This window comes from Pristiophorus japonicus, chromosome 3 (genome assembly GCF_044704955.1).
Source record: "Pristiophorus japonicus isolate sPriJap1 chromosome 3, sPriJap1.hap1, whole genome shotgun sequence".
In the NCBI taxonomy this organism is placed as follows: Eukaryota; Metazoa; Chordata; class Chondrichthyes; family Pristiophoridae; genus Pristiophorus; species Pristiophorus japonicus.
The window spans coordinates 240407238-240424714 of NC_091979.1; the positions used below are offsets into that span (position 1 = coordinate 240407238).

General features: G+C 48.6%; 1 protein-coding gene across 3 annotated transcripts in view; it reads right to left on the reverse strand.

The window, feature by feature from the left end:
• Positions 1-17477, reverse strand: part of LOC139260191 (ectonucleoside triphosphate diphosphohydrolase 4-like) — a 124665-nt gene that overhangs the window by 57089 nt on the left and 50099 nt on the right. For all 3 annotated transcript variants that reach the window (XM_070876464.1, XM_070876463.1, XM_070876465.1), the window contains one exon: positions 9204-9409. In XM_070876464.1, coding sequence (XP_070732565.1) covers positions 9204-9409 — 206 coding nt within the window. The remainder of the gene's footprint in view (positions 1-9203; positions 9410-17477) is intronic.

The following is a 17477-nucleotide window of genomic DNA, read 5'->3' on the forward strand; positions in this document are numbered from 1 at the left end:
TCCTGATCTGACAGGCCATAACGGGTGACTTTTCGTTTTCGAATGCATCCATCACCATGAGCAAGTCTGCAGGCTGTGCCATTTCCACCCCGGTGGTGGGCAATGGTAGCCAAATGAGAGCATCAGCATAGTTCTCTGTGCCGGGTCTGTGGTGGATTATATAGTTGTATGCCGCCAGCGTGAGCGCCCATCTTTCAATGCGGGCAGAGGCATTGGTGTTAATCCCTTTGCTCTCTGGGAATAGCAATATGAACGGCGTATGGTCAGTTTCTAGCTCAAACTTGAGACCAAACAAATACTGGTGCATTTTTTTCACCCTGTGAACGCATGCCAGAGCTGCTCATTCAATCATGCTGTAGGCTCTTTCGGCCTTGGACAAACTCTTGGACGCATAAGCGACCGGTTGCAAAATCCATGATTCGTTAGCCTGTTGTAACACACACCTGACCCGGTACGACGACGCATCGCAAGCTAGCACTAATCGTTTACATGGATTATACAGAACAAGCAGTTTGTTTGAACATAACAGATTTCTGGCTTTCTCAAAGGCAGCCTCTTGTGAATTCCCCCTACCCAGTCGTCTCCCTTGCGCAGTAGCACATGTAGGGGTTTTAGCAAGGTGCTTAACCCGGGTAGGAAATTATCAAAATAGTTGAGGAGTCCCAGGAACGACCGCAGCTCCGTCATGTTCTGTGGTCTCGGCGCGTTCTTGATGGCCTCCGTCTTGGCGTCGGTGGGTCTGATGCCGTCTGCTGCGATTCTTCTTCCCAAGAACTCGACCTCTGGCGCCAGGAAAACACACTTCGAGCGTTTCAACCTGAGTCCCACGCGATCCAGCCGACTTAGAACCTCTTCCAGATTCTTCAAGTGTTCGATGGTGTCCCGACCTGTGACCAGTATGTCGTCCTGGAAAACCAGGTGCGAGGAACCGATTTTAGCAGGCTCTCCATGTTCTGTTGGAAAATTGCCGCGGACGAACGAATCCTAAATGGGCATCTGTTATAGATGAACAGACCTTTGTGCGTGTTGATGCAAGTGAGGTCTTTTGAAGATTCCGCCAGCTCCTGCGTCATGTAGGCCGAGGTCAGGTCCAACTTGGTGAATGTCTTTCCTCCAGCCAGGGTCGCAAATAGGTCGTCTGCCTTGGGTAGCGGGTACTGGTCCTGTAGCAAAAAACGGTTAATAGACCCTACAAATTCTGACCGTGCCGTCACCTTTGAGTACCGGGACAATCGGACTGGCCCACTCGTTGAATTCCACCAGCGCGATGATGCCTTCTCGCTGCAGCCTGTCCAGCTCAATTTCCACTTTCTCTCACATCATATACGGTACCGCCCGTGCCTTGTGATGGATGGGTCGTGTACCAGGAACCAAGTGGATCTGCACCTTCGCCCCTGAGAAACTTCCAATGCCTGGCTCAAACAACAATGGGAATCTGCTCAAAACCTGGGCACATGAAGCATCGTCGAAGGACGAAAGCGCTCGGATGTCGTCCCAGTTCCAGTGGATTTTTCCCAGCCAGCTTCTGCTGAACAGTGTGGTGCCATCCCCTGGCACGATCTATGGTGGGAGTTCATGCACTGCTCCATCATAGGAGACTTTTACTTCTGCGCTGCCAATTACAGGGATCAGCTCTTTGGTGTAAGTTCTTAGTTTGGTGTGAATGGGGCTGAGCTTGGGCCTGTGTGCCTTGTTGCACCACAGCCTGTCGAAGGCCTTTTTGCTCATTATGGACTGACTCGCACCTGTGTCCAGTTCCATGGATACTGGAATTCCGTTCAGTTCAACTTTTAACATAATCGGTGGACATTTCGGTGGTGAAGGTGTGTACCCCGTACACTTCTGCCTCCTCGGTTCGAGTCTCTAGTTCAGCCTGATCCACCATGGATTGATCTTCCTCTGCAACGTGGTGGTTTGCAGTTCGCCTGCATATTCACTGGAGGTGTCCCACTGATCTGCAGCCGTTGCACGTATAGTGCTTGAAGCGACATTGATAAGCCCGATGATCACCTTCACAGCGCCAATAAGGTGTTAACTGCCTCGCATTAACGATTGATGGCGGACTCTGAGTCATCTGAGGTCGTGCAGCAGCCGGCGTGTATGTTCTGCTCAAATCCGTGCTGCAGGGGCAGATACCTGAGCCCACTGCCCATCCCCCAACCATGCCTGCACCTTACCTCCATCTGTGAGTGCCAGATTTACCACCCAGATCGACCTTCCTGCTGCCAAGACTTTCGCTCCCCCACTGGATGTGGCCGACTCAGCTGCTCCTCTCGATCCTCGGCGGTGTCCGGTGAACCTCCGATCAGCTCCGACCACGGGTTTGGGCCCTACCCTCTCTCTCCGCCCTCGCACCCGGCTCCGACAGCGCTTCAGCTCTACCCTCTCTCTCCACATCCGACTCCGATGACGTCTTGGCCTCCCTCTGGCCGCTGGTCCCACTGCTTGCTGTAGCTGCATGTTAACTTTCAGTGATTTGTGAACAAGGACACCCTTGTTCCTACTCTCTGGAACTCCATCCCTAAACAACCTTGCACCCCTATGTTTCCTTTAAAACCTCGTGAGAAAGCATCTTTTCAACCGTGCTTTTGGCCGCCCCTTGCCATTACTGCCCAACATCCGTTTCTCCTCTGAGAAGTGTCTCGACACATTGCACTGCGATAAAGACTGTATAAACGTAGGTGATAGGTACGCAATATTCTTTGGTTACTTCTGATTTGCTTCCTTCATTGCTGTCAAATTTCTTCTGGTAAACCACAACATTCTCAGTGCACGAGACAAAAAAAATATCCAGGAAGAATAACCAAATAATAGTACAAGTTGACGACAATGAGTAACCGATCTGTACTGACCAGATTCGACTCATGGTCTCTGCTGAATTAGAAAGAAAGGAAGACTTGCATTTACATAGCACCTTTTCCAACTTCGGGACCTCCCAAAACGCTTTACAGCCAATGAAGTACTTTTGAAGTGTAATCACTGCTGTAAATCACTGCTTTTTGTTAAGAATATTTGAACTATTTGCACAGCTAGTGTCCATATTAAATATGACCACAAGAGGGCAGTAAAGCTGTAACATGCCCTAGTGTACACAATTCAGATATATTATAGACCTTAAAGATAAAAAAGCTCAGTTTATTTTATACCCTGTTCAATTCCAAGTTAAAAAAAATAACGCACACTGGATTTTTTTTCCCCCCAATTATGTTTTTAAAAGATTATAAGTGTCAACCTTGGCTCAGTGGTAGCACTCGCCTTGAAGGTCATGGGTTCAAGTCCCACTCTCGAGACTCGAGCACATAATCTCGGCTGACACTCCAGTGCAGTACTGAGGGAATGCTGCATTGTCGGAGGTGCCATCCTTTGGATGAGACGTTAAACCGAGGCCCCGTCTGCCCTCTCAGGTGGACATAAAAGATTTCACAGCCACTATTCGAAGAAGAGCAGGGGAGTTATCCCCGGTGTCCTGGCCAATATTTATCCCTCAACCAACATCATTAAAACAGATTATCTGGTCATTATCACATGACTGTTTGTGGAGCTTGCTGTGCACAAATTGGCTGAACGTACTAAGAAATAAAGACTTACATTTATATAGAATCTGTCAAGACCACCGGACGTCCCAAAGCACTTTACAGGCAATTAAGTACTTTTTTATTTTAAAGTGGAGTCACTGTTGTAATGTGGGAAACGCGGCAGCCAATTTGCAGATAGCAAACTCTCACAAACAGCAATGTGATGATGACCAGATTAGCTGTTTTAATTATGTTGGTTGAGGGATAAATACTGGCCAGAACACTGGGGAGAACTCCCCTTCTCCTCTTCGAATAGTGGCTATGGGATCTTTTACGCCCACTTGAGGGGGCACACTTGGGTTTAACGTCGCGTCCAAGTGGCGTCCTGAGGTCGTGAAAGGCACTAACCCCCACGTTGGTGGAATGGAGAAAGGGGACCCCCTGGTGCATACACTCTCCCAGTCTATGCCGAGTTAAACTGCTGCTCCAGCTGACAGCTGTTAAGAACATAAGAATTAGGAGCAGGCCATTCGGCCCCGCGAACCTGCTGTGCCATTAAATGAGATCATGGCTGATCATCTACCGGGGTTGATACAAGAGGCCTCGACAGCTACACTCAGGATCTCTTCAATCTCGACAACTCCTTTCAAAGCACTTCTCTCATCTCGCTCCCTTCCGCCCAATCCAACCCTCCAGCTTATTCTTTCTGCCTTCTGTGGGCCGAGATGTCTTTCCGCACAAGACGAGTGCTATGGAGATGCAAGATGGGTGGTGCAATTCCTGGTCCAGGGAGGAGAAATGTTTTGGACAGTGAATCAAGCCCCCTCTGCTGCTGAATGGCAGCCAGTGCCCCTGCTGGACATGAGTGAGCGTTGAGATAGGGTGATACCAGCATCAGGTCGGATGTAAAAACAGAAAATGCTGGACATACTCAGCAGGTCAAGCAGCATCTGTGAAGAGAGAAACAGAGTTAATGTTTCAGGTCGATAACCCTTCGTCAAATCCTGAAACGTTAACTCTGGTTTCTCTCTCCACAGATGCTGCCTGACCTGCTGAGTAGGTCCAGCATTTTCTGTTTTTATTTCAGATTTCCAGCATCCACAGTATTTTCATTTTGTGTCAGGTTTGATGCAATACCCTCCATGGGTGAATCAGAATGCCTTTATATTTCACAGCATAAACCTGTATAGTTAATTTATTAGCTCCAGGAGACATGGAACGGATAGGAAAAGTGTGACCGATGGGTCTGGTCGAATCAGATAAGGCTGCATTAGCATAGTATTATTTCAGATCCTGATATGTAATTTGCCTTCACAACCAGAGAGAGGCAGCAAAACTCTACAGAAAAACTTAGTGTCGATCAGCTGCAATAAGTTGAAATCAACTGCTTAATTAAAAATAAACTTGTATCATATAGTGCCTCTTCACATATCTCAGAGACTTGTCAAACACTTCACGTGATGAGTTACGTAGTCAGTGAAATGTAGACCGACCTTCTGCGTTGGCACCGTTCCAACAACTCGCCACGAATGAACAACCGATTTGTTTCTCCCTTTTTCCAGGTGGTGATGTTTGAGGAAGGATTGCTGATGAGGACATTGGGAGAACTCCTTGTACTTCAAATTGTGCCATGGGCTCTTTAAAGCCCACTTGAACCATCGCAGATGCTAAACTTTAATATCTCCTCCGAAAGAGTGTCAGCCTAGATTTTGTGCTGAAGTCCCTGGAATAGGACTTGAACCCACAACCCACATTGACTCAAAGGCAGGCGTGCTACCCACAGAGCCACATAAATCAAGTAATTTCAAGGGGTACGGTAGCATAGTGGTTATGTTAGTAGACTAGTAATCCAGAGGCTTGGATTAATGATCCAGTGAGTTCAAATCCTACCACAGCAGCTGGGGAATTTAAATTCAGTTAATTAGTTAAATAAACCTGTAATTAAAAAGCTAGTATCAGCAATGGTGACCATGAAACTACCAGATTGTCATTAAAAATCCATCTGTCCTCTAGGGAAGAAAATCTGCTGTCCTTACCCGGTCTGGCCTATATGTGACTGCAGACCTACAGTAATGTGATCGACTCTGAAATTCAGCTGTATAAGGCAGCTCACGACCACCTTCTCAAGGGCAATAAATGCTGGCTTTGCATCTTATTATAGGCTTGTCTCAGTTGGCTGTGAGTCTAAAGATTGTGGGTTCAAACCCCATACAGGGAGTTTGAGCTCATAGTTTAGGGTGGCACTACAGAGAGGGATTGGTCAAAGTGAAGTCCTTTGATGGAAATGTTAAACCGAGGACCAATCTGTCTATTCCAAGATGTTAAGACATTATGACACAATGCAAAGACATCGCACATCCTCCCAAGCACTTTTGCCACACAAAAGGGTCGTAGAAATCTGGAATTCTCTCCCCCAAAAGCTGCTGGGAGAATAGGAGCTTTCAAAACTGATAGATTTTCGTTGGCTAAGAGTATCTAAAGATATGGAGTAAAGGTGGGTAAATGGAGTCAAGCTAAAGGCAAGCCACAATCTAATAGAATGGTGGAGCAGAGTCGAGGGGCTGAATGGCCTACTCCTCTTCCTATGTTCTAGCCAACAGTCATTCCTCAACCGAAAATATCCTATTATCCATCTTGGTGCTGCTTGGGTGACCTTGCTGTGCATTTGCCCATGTAACAATCAGTGCAGTTCAAAATAACTCACTACACATCAATCACTTTTACGATATTTATGACAATGAGATAAGTTGTTAGACAAATTCAAGACTTTTCCTTCTCCACAGGGCACAGGAGTTGTAGATATTATCCTTGCAGCTTCAGTGCCGTGCCGTCCAAGGACACAGGTCGGGAGATTTATCATCAGTCAAAAATAAAATGTAGCATTAATATCTAAAACATTTACAAACTCAATGCTGGCGGCGAGAGTCACTCTATGAGGATCCTGCTGATGCGTGACCTTGGAGGAATTGTTTTCTATAAGAAGCCAAGCTGAGTGGGCAAGACCCATAATGCAGGTCATGGCCCGAGAGAGAAGACTAACTAAATGAATGAGTAGCCAGGTTCCGATTTAATAGCCTGTAGATTGTAGGCAGAGTGGCAAGGAGCAATGTTCCCTTTAAGCTGCGAGGCTGCGCAGCGCTCTGCATCTCCCACGCAGCCAACTCATCGGCTTTTAAATAGGAAAAACCGTGCATGCGCATTATTTTGAAGGGGCAACACACTCAAAAAAAAAAACTAAAAGGGAACATTGGTAAGGAGTCCCCTATTTTTGGCATCCAAGAGAAGAATTAAGAGTAGGAAGCAAAGTAATGAATGCTGGTTTAGAAAAAAGACTTGCATTTATATAGCGCCTTTCACGACCATCAGTCATCGCAAAGTGCTTTACAGCCAATGAAGTACTTTTGAAGTGTAGTCACTGTTGTAATGTGGGAAATGCGGTAGCCAACTTGCGCACAGCAAGCTCCCACAAACAGCAATGTGATAATGACCAGATAATTGTTTTTAGTTATGTTAATTGGGGGATAAATATTGGCCAGGACACCGAGCAGAACTCCCCTGCTCTTCTTTGAAATAGTGCCATGGAATCTTTTACGTCCACCTGAGAGAGGGGCCTCAGTTTCCGAAAGATGGCACCTCCAACAGTACAGCGCACCCTCAGCACTGCACTGAGGTGTCAACCTAGATTTGTGTGCTCAAGACTCTGGAGTGGGACTTGAACCCACAATCTTCTGACTCAGAGGCGAGTGTGTGACCCACTGAGCCACAGCTGACACCTAGGAACGAGGATGCAGGAAGGGCATCCGTGATCTGGAGAAACAAGAGAAGCAATGATCATAGGAAAATTGGAAAAAAAGGTTTCCATTGATATCGCACTTTATCACATCTCTCAAACATCCCAAAGTCCTTCAGAAATGATGAACTGTGACTTTTATGTAGGTTGGTGTGACGGCCATTTTTGAACATTGCAAGATCCCACAAACATCAATGAGATCACTCTTTGTTTAAAAAAACTTGCTGACATCAGTCTGAAATTTGCCTTTTACTAGCTTGAGCACCTGTCCCCTTGTCCCAACTTTTGCTATTTGACAAAGTACTCTCCCGGAGTTCAATGCAGTTTACAAACTTAGGTAGATGTCTTCTCTCAAAAGTGCAAAACCCCAAATTTCACGGGTCCTTCTGCACGAGGCAAACCTCTAATAACAGGGATCAGTTCGCACTGCCTCCGACGCCTGAATGCATTCCTGGAGTCTCGGTGACCAGAACCGGACATGGTGCTCAAGGTGTGGTCCGAGCAGGCCACAATACGGTTTGGTCTTGACTTCCTCTGACTTGTATTCTATGGTATTGGCTGAACAGTTCAACATTCCACTGACTTGGTAGACTGATTAGAAGGATTAGAGGGGAGCTGAGGAGAACTTTTTTCACCCAGAGCGTGGTGGGGGGGTCTGGAAATCACTGCCTGAAAGGGTGGTAGAGGCAGAAATGCTCATCGCATTTAGAAAGTGCCTGGATATGCACTCGAAGTGCTGTAACCTACAGGGCTACAGACCAAGAGTTGGAGAGTCTGATTAGGCTGGATAAGCACGATGGGCAGAATGGCTTCCTTCTGTGCCGTAAAGTTCTACGATTCTATAACTGCTGCTCTGTACTGATTGGGCATGCTGAGCATCAAGTCAAAGAAGACTCTTCTAGTACAATCCTTAGCTATTTGAGTGCCATTCATGGCTGTGTCATGGTGGCCAATTCTTCCCTTCTAAGTCTTATCAGTGTTTGATTTCATCTGTTATTGTTCTGGCCACTTACACATTTTGTCCCGCCCATACTGTAGCTTGGGTTTTCTAGTGTGCTGTTGTTGCGGGATGATTATCGCCTGGACATTGGGAAGTACTCCCTGATCTTCTTCAATTAGTGCAATGGGATCTTTACCATCCACCTGAACGACCAGGAATTAGCAGAAGGGGCCTCAGCTTATCAGCCTGCCTGCAGGACAGGACAGCACCCCCGATAATGAAGCGCTCGCTCAGTCGTATATTGGCTTGCCTGCATAGATTATGCGCTCAAGTGTCTGAAGAGGGACATGAACCTGCTGCAGTAAGTAAAGTGAAGGTTTTTTTTTTCCTCTAGTAGTTTTATACAACTGAGTGGCTTGCCAGCAATTTCAGAGGGCAGTTAAGAGTCAACCACATTGCTGTAGGTCTGGAGTCACATATCGACCATCATTTCTGAAGTTTTTTAGGATGTTTGAGAGAAGAGATAAAGTGTGATATAAATGAAGGCCTTTTTTCAATGATCGTTAGTGAACCCTAGTTTTACGGCAATCCGGTAGTTTCATGGCCACCATTACTAACACTAGCTTTTTATTCCAAATTTTATTTAATTAACTGAATTTTAAATTCACCGAACTGCCATGGTGAGATTTGAACTCACATCTTTGGATCTTTAGTCCAGGCCTCTGGATTACTAGTGCAGTAACACAACCACTGTGCTACCGTTCCCATGGATGGATGCAGGAAGCCATTAGTTTATACGCCAGAAAGTGCTTGGATGAACTGAATCACCTCTCAGCTGCCTTGACCATGGAAATAATCAGTTTGATACTGAAACTATTGTGACATATGCGTTGAGCTTGATCATCGACACTTACACAGCCGCTTCCTGTTTTGTGTGGCACCCGTGCCCTATAATTACCTGGTTTGATTTTCTTAACCACGGGCTTCCTGTTTTTGTCCTTCATCTGCCTGATGTCGAGTAGATCGTGAGGGTTCCCATTGTGCCGTGGCCAAAAGTACACAAACACCCTGGATCCACTACTTCCACAGTCGATCACCACTCCATAGTTTAGCTCCGCATCATTGGTATCTGTCGCTTCCATGTCTTTGATTCTGGCCATATACCTACATAAGAAAGAGATTTTTTTTAAAAAGCATAACTATTAGCTCAAACGTGCAAGATATCCCAGTGACAGCAGTAAATTATCTGGACAATTTCACGTGGTTCCATCATTATTTGCTCAGTGGGTAGCATACTCTTGTCTCTGAGTCAGAAGGTTGTGGGTTCAAGACCCACTCCAGAGACTTGAGCACAAAATTCTCAGCTGACACTCCCAGTGCAGTGCTGAGGGAGTACTGCACTGTCAGATGAGACATTAAACCAAGGCCCCATCTGCTCTCTCAGGTGGATGTAAAAGATCCCGTGGCACTAATTTGAAGGAGCAGGGGAATTCTCCCCGGTGTCCTGGCCAATATTTATCCCTCAATCAACATCACTAAAGCAGATGATCTGGTTATTATCACATTGTTGTTTGTGGGAGCTTGCTGTACGCAAGTTGGCTGCCACATTTCCTACATTACAACAGTGACTACACTTCAAAAAGTACTTCATTGGCTGTAAAGTGCTTTGGGACATCCGGTGATCCGGTGGAGGGCTGCGTCATCGCCTCAATCTTTCTCACCGCCATGCTCCACCTCACAGTCAACAAGATCCCTGCTGGAGTGGAACTAAACTACAGAACCAGTGGGAACCTGTTTAACCTGCGCCGTCTCCAGGCCAGATCCAAGACCACCCCAACCTCTGTCATCGAGCTACAGTACGCGGATGATGCCTGTGTCTGCGCACATACAGAGGCTGCACTCCAGGACATAGTCGACATATTTACTGAGGCGTACGAAAACATGGGCCTTACGCTAAACAACCGTAAGACAAAGGTCCTCCACCAGCCTGTCCTCACCGCACAGCACTGCCCCCCAGTCATTAAGATCCACGGCGCGGCCCTGGACACCGTGGACCATTTCCCATATCTCGGGAGCCTCCTATCTACAAGAGCAGGCATCGACAACGAGATCCAACACCGCCTCCAGTGCGCCAGTGCTGCCTTCGGTCGCCTGAGGAAAAGAGTGTTTGAAGACCAGGCCTTCAAAACTGCCACCAAGCTCATGGTCTACAGGGCTGTAGTAATACCTGCCCTCCTGTATGGCTCAGAGACATGGACCATGTACAGTAGACACCTCAAGTTTCTGGAAAAATATCACCAACGATGTCTCCGCAAGATCCTACAAATCCCCTGGGAGGACAGGCGCACCAACATTAGCGTCCACGACCAGGCCAACATCCCCAGCATTGAAGCACTGACCACACTCGATCAGCTCCGCTGGGCAGGCCATATAGTCCGCATGCCAGACACGAGACTCCCAAAGCAAGTGCTCTACTTGGAGCTCCTTCATGGCAAACAAAGCAAAGGTGGGCAACGGAAACGCTACAAGGACACCCTCAAAGCCTCCCTGATAAAGTGCAACATCCCCACTGACACCTGGGAGTCCCTGGCCCAAGACCGCTCTAAGTGGAGGAAGTGCATCCGAGAGGGCGCTGAGCACCTCGAGTCTCAATGCCGAGAGCATGCAGAAATCAAGCGCAGACAGCGGAAAGAGCATGCGACAAACCAGTCCCTTCCCTCAACGACTATCTGTCCCACCTGTGACAGAGTCTCTGGCTATCGTATTGGACTGTTCAGCCACCAAAGAACTCACTTCAGGAGTGGAAGCAAGTCTTCCTCGATTCCGAGGGACTGCCTATGATGATGATGATGATGGTTATAAAAGGCGCTATAGAAATGCAAGTCATTCTTTTTTATAAAACAAATCAGCCTGATGTATTTCTACCCAGTGCATTGTAAGTTACAGGTTAGCAGCATCGCCCTTGGTAGAAGCAGACATTTGGAAAAAAAATTGGAGACAAACCCAGCATTCTTAACTGGCTTAAGTGTCAGCTGTGCCTCAGTAGGTAGCACTCTCACCTCAAGGTTGTGGATTCAAGTCGCACTCCAGGGACTTGAGCACACAAAAAAAATCTAGGCAGACACTCCCAGTGCAGTGCTGAGGGAATGCTGCACTATCAGTGTTTCAGATGAGACGTTAAACCGAGGCCCCATCTGCTCTCTCAGGTGGATGTAAAAGATCCCATGGCACTATTTCAAAGAAGAGCAGGGGAGTTATCCCTGGTGTTCTGCCCAATTTCTAGCCCTCAATAAACATAACAAAAACACAGATTATCTGGTCATTATCACATTGCTGTTTATGGGAGCTTGCTGTGCACAAATTGTCTGCCGCGTTTCCTACATTATAACAGTGACTGCACTCCAAAAGTACTTCATTGGCTGTAAAGCGCATTGAGACGTCCTGTGGCCGTGAAAAGCGCTTTCTTTCTTTCTCCCACAAACTGACTGAACAGCATCTCTGACAGAGAGCTGGAAGCAGGTGATCAGCCAGAAGACGCAAGGCCCAAGGAGACCTGTACAGGAATACTAATGGGGAAAGAGAAGGATACATCTTCATTATGACACTGCAAATACAATGTGACCAAACTTTTTAAATCATTATTTTTGCCTAGGCTGTGCTGAAATTTCATCCTGCGATCAGAGTTTCGACCCTACACCATCGCATTTTGGTAAACATAGAAAATAGAATCAGTTGTAGGCTATTCGGCCCTTCGAGTCTGCACCGCCATTCAATATGATCATGGCTGATTCTCTATCTCAACACCATGGGCCCAAGTTTCCACAGGATAAAAAACGGGCGCCCCTCCGAGCTGGGCGCCCGTTTTTCGCGCCTAAAAAAAAACGCGCTATTCTCGAGCGCTTTGCAGCTCCTTGTCTGTTTGGCGCGGCACCCAGGAGGGCGGAGCCTACACTCGCGCCGATTTTGTAAGTGGGAGGGGGCGGGTACTATTTAAATTAGTTTTTTTCCTGCCGGCAATGCTGCGGGTGCGCATTGGAGCGTTTGTGCATGCTCAGTGTGAAAAAAAACATTGGCACTCGCCCATTTTTGTAGTTCTTTGTAGCTGTTTAATTTTTGAACATTTTTTAATAAAATCACATTGCCATCAGCACATCAGCACTGAGGCTACCCTTCTCACTGTCTCCTTCCGCTCCCTCCCCTCCGCGGCAACAAACCGCTGTCTCCTTCCCCTCCCTCCCCTCCGCGGCAACAAACCGCTGTCTCCTTCCCCTCCCTCCCCTCCGCGGCAACAAGCCGCTGTCTCCTTCCCCTCCCTCCCCTCCGCGGCAACAAACCGCTGTCTCCTTCCCCTCCCTCCCCTCCGCGGCAACAAACCGCTGTCTCCTTCCCCTCCCTCCCCTCCGCGGCAACAAACCGCTGTCTCCTTCCCCTCCCTCCCCTCCGCGGCAACAAACCGCTGTCTCCTTCCCCTCCCTCCCCTCCACAACAACAACCCGCTGTCTCCTTCCCCTCCCTCCCCTGCACAACAACAACCCGCTGTCTCCTTCCCCTCCCTCCCCTCCACAACAACAACCCGCTGTCTCCTTCCCCTCCCTCCCCTCCACAACAACAAACCGCTGTCTCCTTCCCCTCCCTCCCCTCCACAACAACAAACCGCTGTCTCCTTCCCCTCCCTCCCCTGCACAACAACAACCCGCTGTCTCCTTCCCCTCCCTCCCCTCCACAACAACAACCCGCTGTCTCCTTCCCCTCCCTCCCCTCCACAACAACAAACCGCTGTCTCCTTCCCCTCCCTCCCCTCCACAACAACAACCCGCTGTCTCCTTCCCCTCCCTCCCCTGCACAACAACAACCCGCTGTCTCCTTCCCCTCCCTCCCCTCCACAACAACAACCCGCTGTCTCCTTCCCCTCCCTCCCCTCCACAACAACAACCCGCTGTCTCCTTCCCCTCCCTCCCCTGCACAACAACAACCCGCTGTCTCCTTCCCCTCCCTCCCCTCCACAACAACAACCCGCTGTCTCCTTCCCCTCCCTCCCCTCCACAACAACAAACCGCTGTCTCCTTCCCCTCCCTCCCCTCCGCGGCAACAAGCCACTTTCTCCCTCCCCCCCCCCGCTCAGCGGCACGAACGGCTTTCTCTCCCCCACCCCCACCCCCCGCTCAGCGGCACGAACGGCTTTCTACCCCCCCACCCCCACCCCCCGCTCAGCGGCACGAACGGCTTTCTACCCTCCCCCCCCCCCCGCTCAGCGGCACGAACGGCTTTCTCTCCCCCACCCCCACCCCCCGCTCAGCGGCACGAACGGCTTTCTACCCCCCCACCCCTCCCGCTCAGCGGCACGAACGGCTTTCTCTCACCCCCCATCCCGCTCAGCGGCATGAATGGCTTTCTACCCCCCCACCCCTCCCGCTCAGCGGCATGAATGGCTTTCTCTCCCCACACCCTCCCGCTCAGCAGCACGAACGGCTGCAGAATTCTCCCTGGCTGAAGCACTTTCACACAGGTAGGAAGATGGTTTATTTAATCTTTTCTTTGCTTATAAATGTTTATTCAGGTTGGATTTATTTGTATAATATTTGTAGAAGTATAAATAAGGATTTATTGTCGAATTTAATGAGTTCCCTTCCCCCCCCCTCCCCCCACCTCGTTCTGGACGCCTAATTTGTAACCTGCGCCTGATTTTTTAATGTGTAGAACAGGTTTTTTCAGTTCTACAAAAATCTTCACTGGCTCCATTCTACTTTAGTTTGGAGTACATTTTCACTGTGGAAACTTTCAAATCAGGCGTCAGTGGCCGGACTTTTGAAGAAAAAATTCTGTTCTAAAGTAGAACTGTTCGACCTGACTAGAACTGCAGAAAAAAAAATGTGGAGAATTGCGATTTCTAAGATAGTCCATTCTCCACCAGTTGCTCCTAAAAATCAGGCGCAAATCATGTGGAAACTTGGGCCCCATATTCCCGCTTTTTCCTCATACCCCTTGATGCCTTTTGTGTCTAGAAATCTATCTATCGCCCTCTTAAATATATTCAGTGACCTAGCCTCCACAGCCTGCTGTGGTAGAGAATTCCACAGGCTCTCCTGGGACTCGCTTGCCGTGACGGAGCTCGGAGTAGAGTGCTTGCTTCGGGAGTCTTGTATCAGGCATGTGGACAATGTGGCCCAGTCCATCGGAGCTGATTGAGCGTGGTCAATGCCTCGATGCTGGGGATGTTGGCCTGAGAGAGAACGCTGACGTTGGTACACCCCCAGCCCCTCCCCCGGCTCATTGGTATCTAAAGTTCAAAATGGAAAAACAACATGGGTTTAATCTGTACGTACCAGTAACTTGATTAAAAGTGATATAAATAGAACCATCAAGACTTTAAACTCTCCCTATCACACTAAGTATGAAAGGGCCGCTTGATCAGCTGCCAATTTCCAGCAGCCTTGAACGTGAAGGCTGGCAGTTCATGGGAACGATCTGGTTAATAGGCTTCATAATTAACACAATTAACAAATGAAACAGATGCTGAAGGCGATCACAAGATAAAGGGCAGCACTGGGAAACACGGTCAACGTTGTCAGGACTGGAATTATTTCAATTTATGGTGTGAAACCCACCTTTAAAGGGAACTGGATTATATGATTGAAAAGGAAAAATTTGCAGGGCAATGGGGAAAGAGCAGGGGGAAGGGGGAGAGGGACCAATTGGATAGCTCTTTCAGAGAGCTGGGGCAGGCATGATGGGCTGAACTGCCTCCTTCTGTGCTGTGTGACTCTATGATTCAGTACGATAAGCTAACCAAACATACTTAGTAAAGCTTGGCTATTGGAAGTCGTACTGTTACTCGTAGCCGACAGTGCCAGCAGCCAGCTCGTGCCAAACTGCAGTCGGCCACTGTATTACTCAAGTGAAGGCGGCCATGTCACAATCCCAAATTTGCGTTTCCTTGCTGATGTTTACATCAGGAGACTGGATTCAGAATCCTGCATTGCCTATCTGCATTGTTAGAACTTTTTTTTCACCCCCCCTTAAGGTTTCCCTCTGTCCTCCCTTTTTAATTTACTTTCTCCTTGTTCGGTAGGTCTTGGATCCACTCTTTAGCCAACACAGCAGCTGGTAAAGCTGCTGATAGAGCTTCCGTCAGTGATGTGCAACCAGTAATTTGAGATGTGCGAGTTAGTGTCGAAGTCCCCCCATTTACTGCCTGTGGGAGTAAACATAACGTGCTGATTGCGGACATAAACCTATGCTCAAAAACAATGTCTCTCTCACCAGTGGCACAGTTGGGTGATCTTTTTTTTCTTATTCGTTTTGGGATGTGGGCGTCGCTGGCAAGGCCAGCATTTATTGCCCATCCCCAATTGCCCTTGAGAAGGTGGTGGTGAGCCACCTTCCTGAACTGCTGCAGTCCTTGTGGTGCAGGAATTCTCACAGTGCTGTTAGGGAGGGAGTTCCAGGATTTTTACTCAGCAACAATGAGGGAACGGTGATATACTTCCAAGTCAGGTTGGTGTGTGACTTGGAGGGGAATTTGCAGGTGATGGCGCTCCCATGCGCCAGCAGCCCTTGTCCTTCCAGGTGGTAGAGGTCGCAGGTTTTTGGAGGTGCTGTCGAAGAAGCCTTGGCGAGTTGCTGCAGTGCATCTTGTAGATGGTGCACACTGCAGCCACGGTGCACCAGTGGTGGAGGGAGTGAATGTTTAAGGTGGTGGATGGGGGGCCAATCAAGCGGGCTGCTTTGTCCTGGATGGTGTCGAGCTTCTTGAGTGTTGTTCGAACTACACTCATCCAGGCAAGTGGAGAGTATTCCATCACACTCCTGACTTGTGCCTTGTAGATGGTGGAAAGGCTTTGGGGAGTCAGGAGGTGAGACACTCGCTGCAGAATACCCATCCATCATCATCCATCATAGGCAGTCCCTCGAAATCGAGGAAGACTTGCTTCCACTCTAAAAGTGAGTTCTCAGGTGACTGAACAGTCCAATACGGGAATTACAGTCTCTGTCACAGGTGGGACAGACAGTGGTTGAAGAAAAGGGTGGGTGGGGAGTCTGGTTTGCCGCACACTCCTTCCGCTGCCTGCGCTTGATTTCTCCATGCTCTTGATGACGAGACTCGAGGTGCTCAGTGCCCTCGCGGATGCTCTTTCTCCTCTTAGAGTGGTCTTTGGCCAGGGACTCCCAGATGTCGGTGGTGATGTTGCACTTTATCAAGGAGGCTTTGAGGGTGTCCTTGAAACGTTTCTTCTGCCCACTTGGGGCTCGCTTGTCGTATAGGAGTTCTGAGTACAGCACTTGCTTTGGGAGTCTCGTGTCGGGCATGTGAACAACGTGGCCCACCCAACGGAGCTGGTCGAGCGTGGTTAGTGCTTCGATGCTGGCCTGATCTGACCTGCTCTTGTTGCCAAAGTATTTATGTGACTGGTGCAGTTAAGTTTCTGGTCAATGGTGACCCTCAGAATGTTGATGGTGGGGGATTCGGCGATGGTAATGTCGTTGAATATCAAGGGGAGGCGTTTAGACTTTCGCTCGTTGGAGATTGTCATTACCTGGCTATTATGTGGTGCGAGTGTTATTTGCCACTTATCAACCCAAGCCTGAATGTTGTCCAGGTCTTGCTGCATGCAGGCATGGACTGCTTCATTTTCTGAGGAGTTGCGAATGAAAATGAACACTGTGCAATCATCAGTGAAGATCCCCACTTCTGACCTTATGATGGAGGATTGATGAAGCAGCTGAATATAGTTGGGCCTCGGACACTGCCCTGAGGAACTCCTGCAGTGATGTCCTGGGGCTGGGATGACTAGGTGTGCCAGCGGAGAGTTTTCCCCCTGATTCCCATTGACTTGAATTTTACTAGGGCTCCTTGATGCCACAGTCGGTCAAATGCTGCCTTGATATCAAGGGCAGTCACTCTCGCCTCACCTCTGGAATTCAGCTCTTTTGTCCATGATTGGACCAAAGCTGTAATGAGGTCTGGAGCCAAGTGGTCCTGACAGAACCCAAACTGAGCATTGGTGAGCAGGTTATTGGTGAGTAAGTGCCGCTTGATAGCACTGTCAACAGCACCTTCCATCATTTTGCTGATGATTGAGAGTTGACTGATGGGGTGGGAATTGGCCGGATTGGATTTGTCCTGCTTTTTGACAGGACAGGACATACCTCGGCAGTTTTCCACATTATTGGCGTCAGTGTTGTAGCTGTACTGGAACAGCTTGTCTATAGGCGGGACTAGTTCTGGAGCACA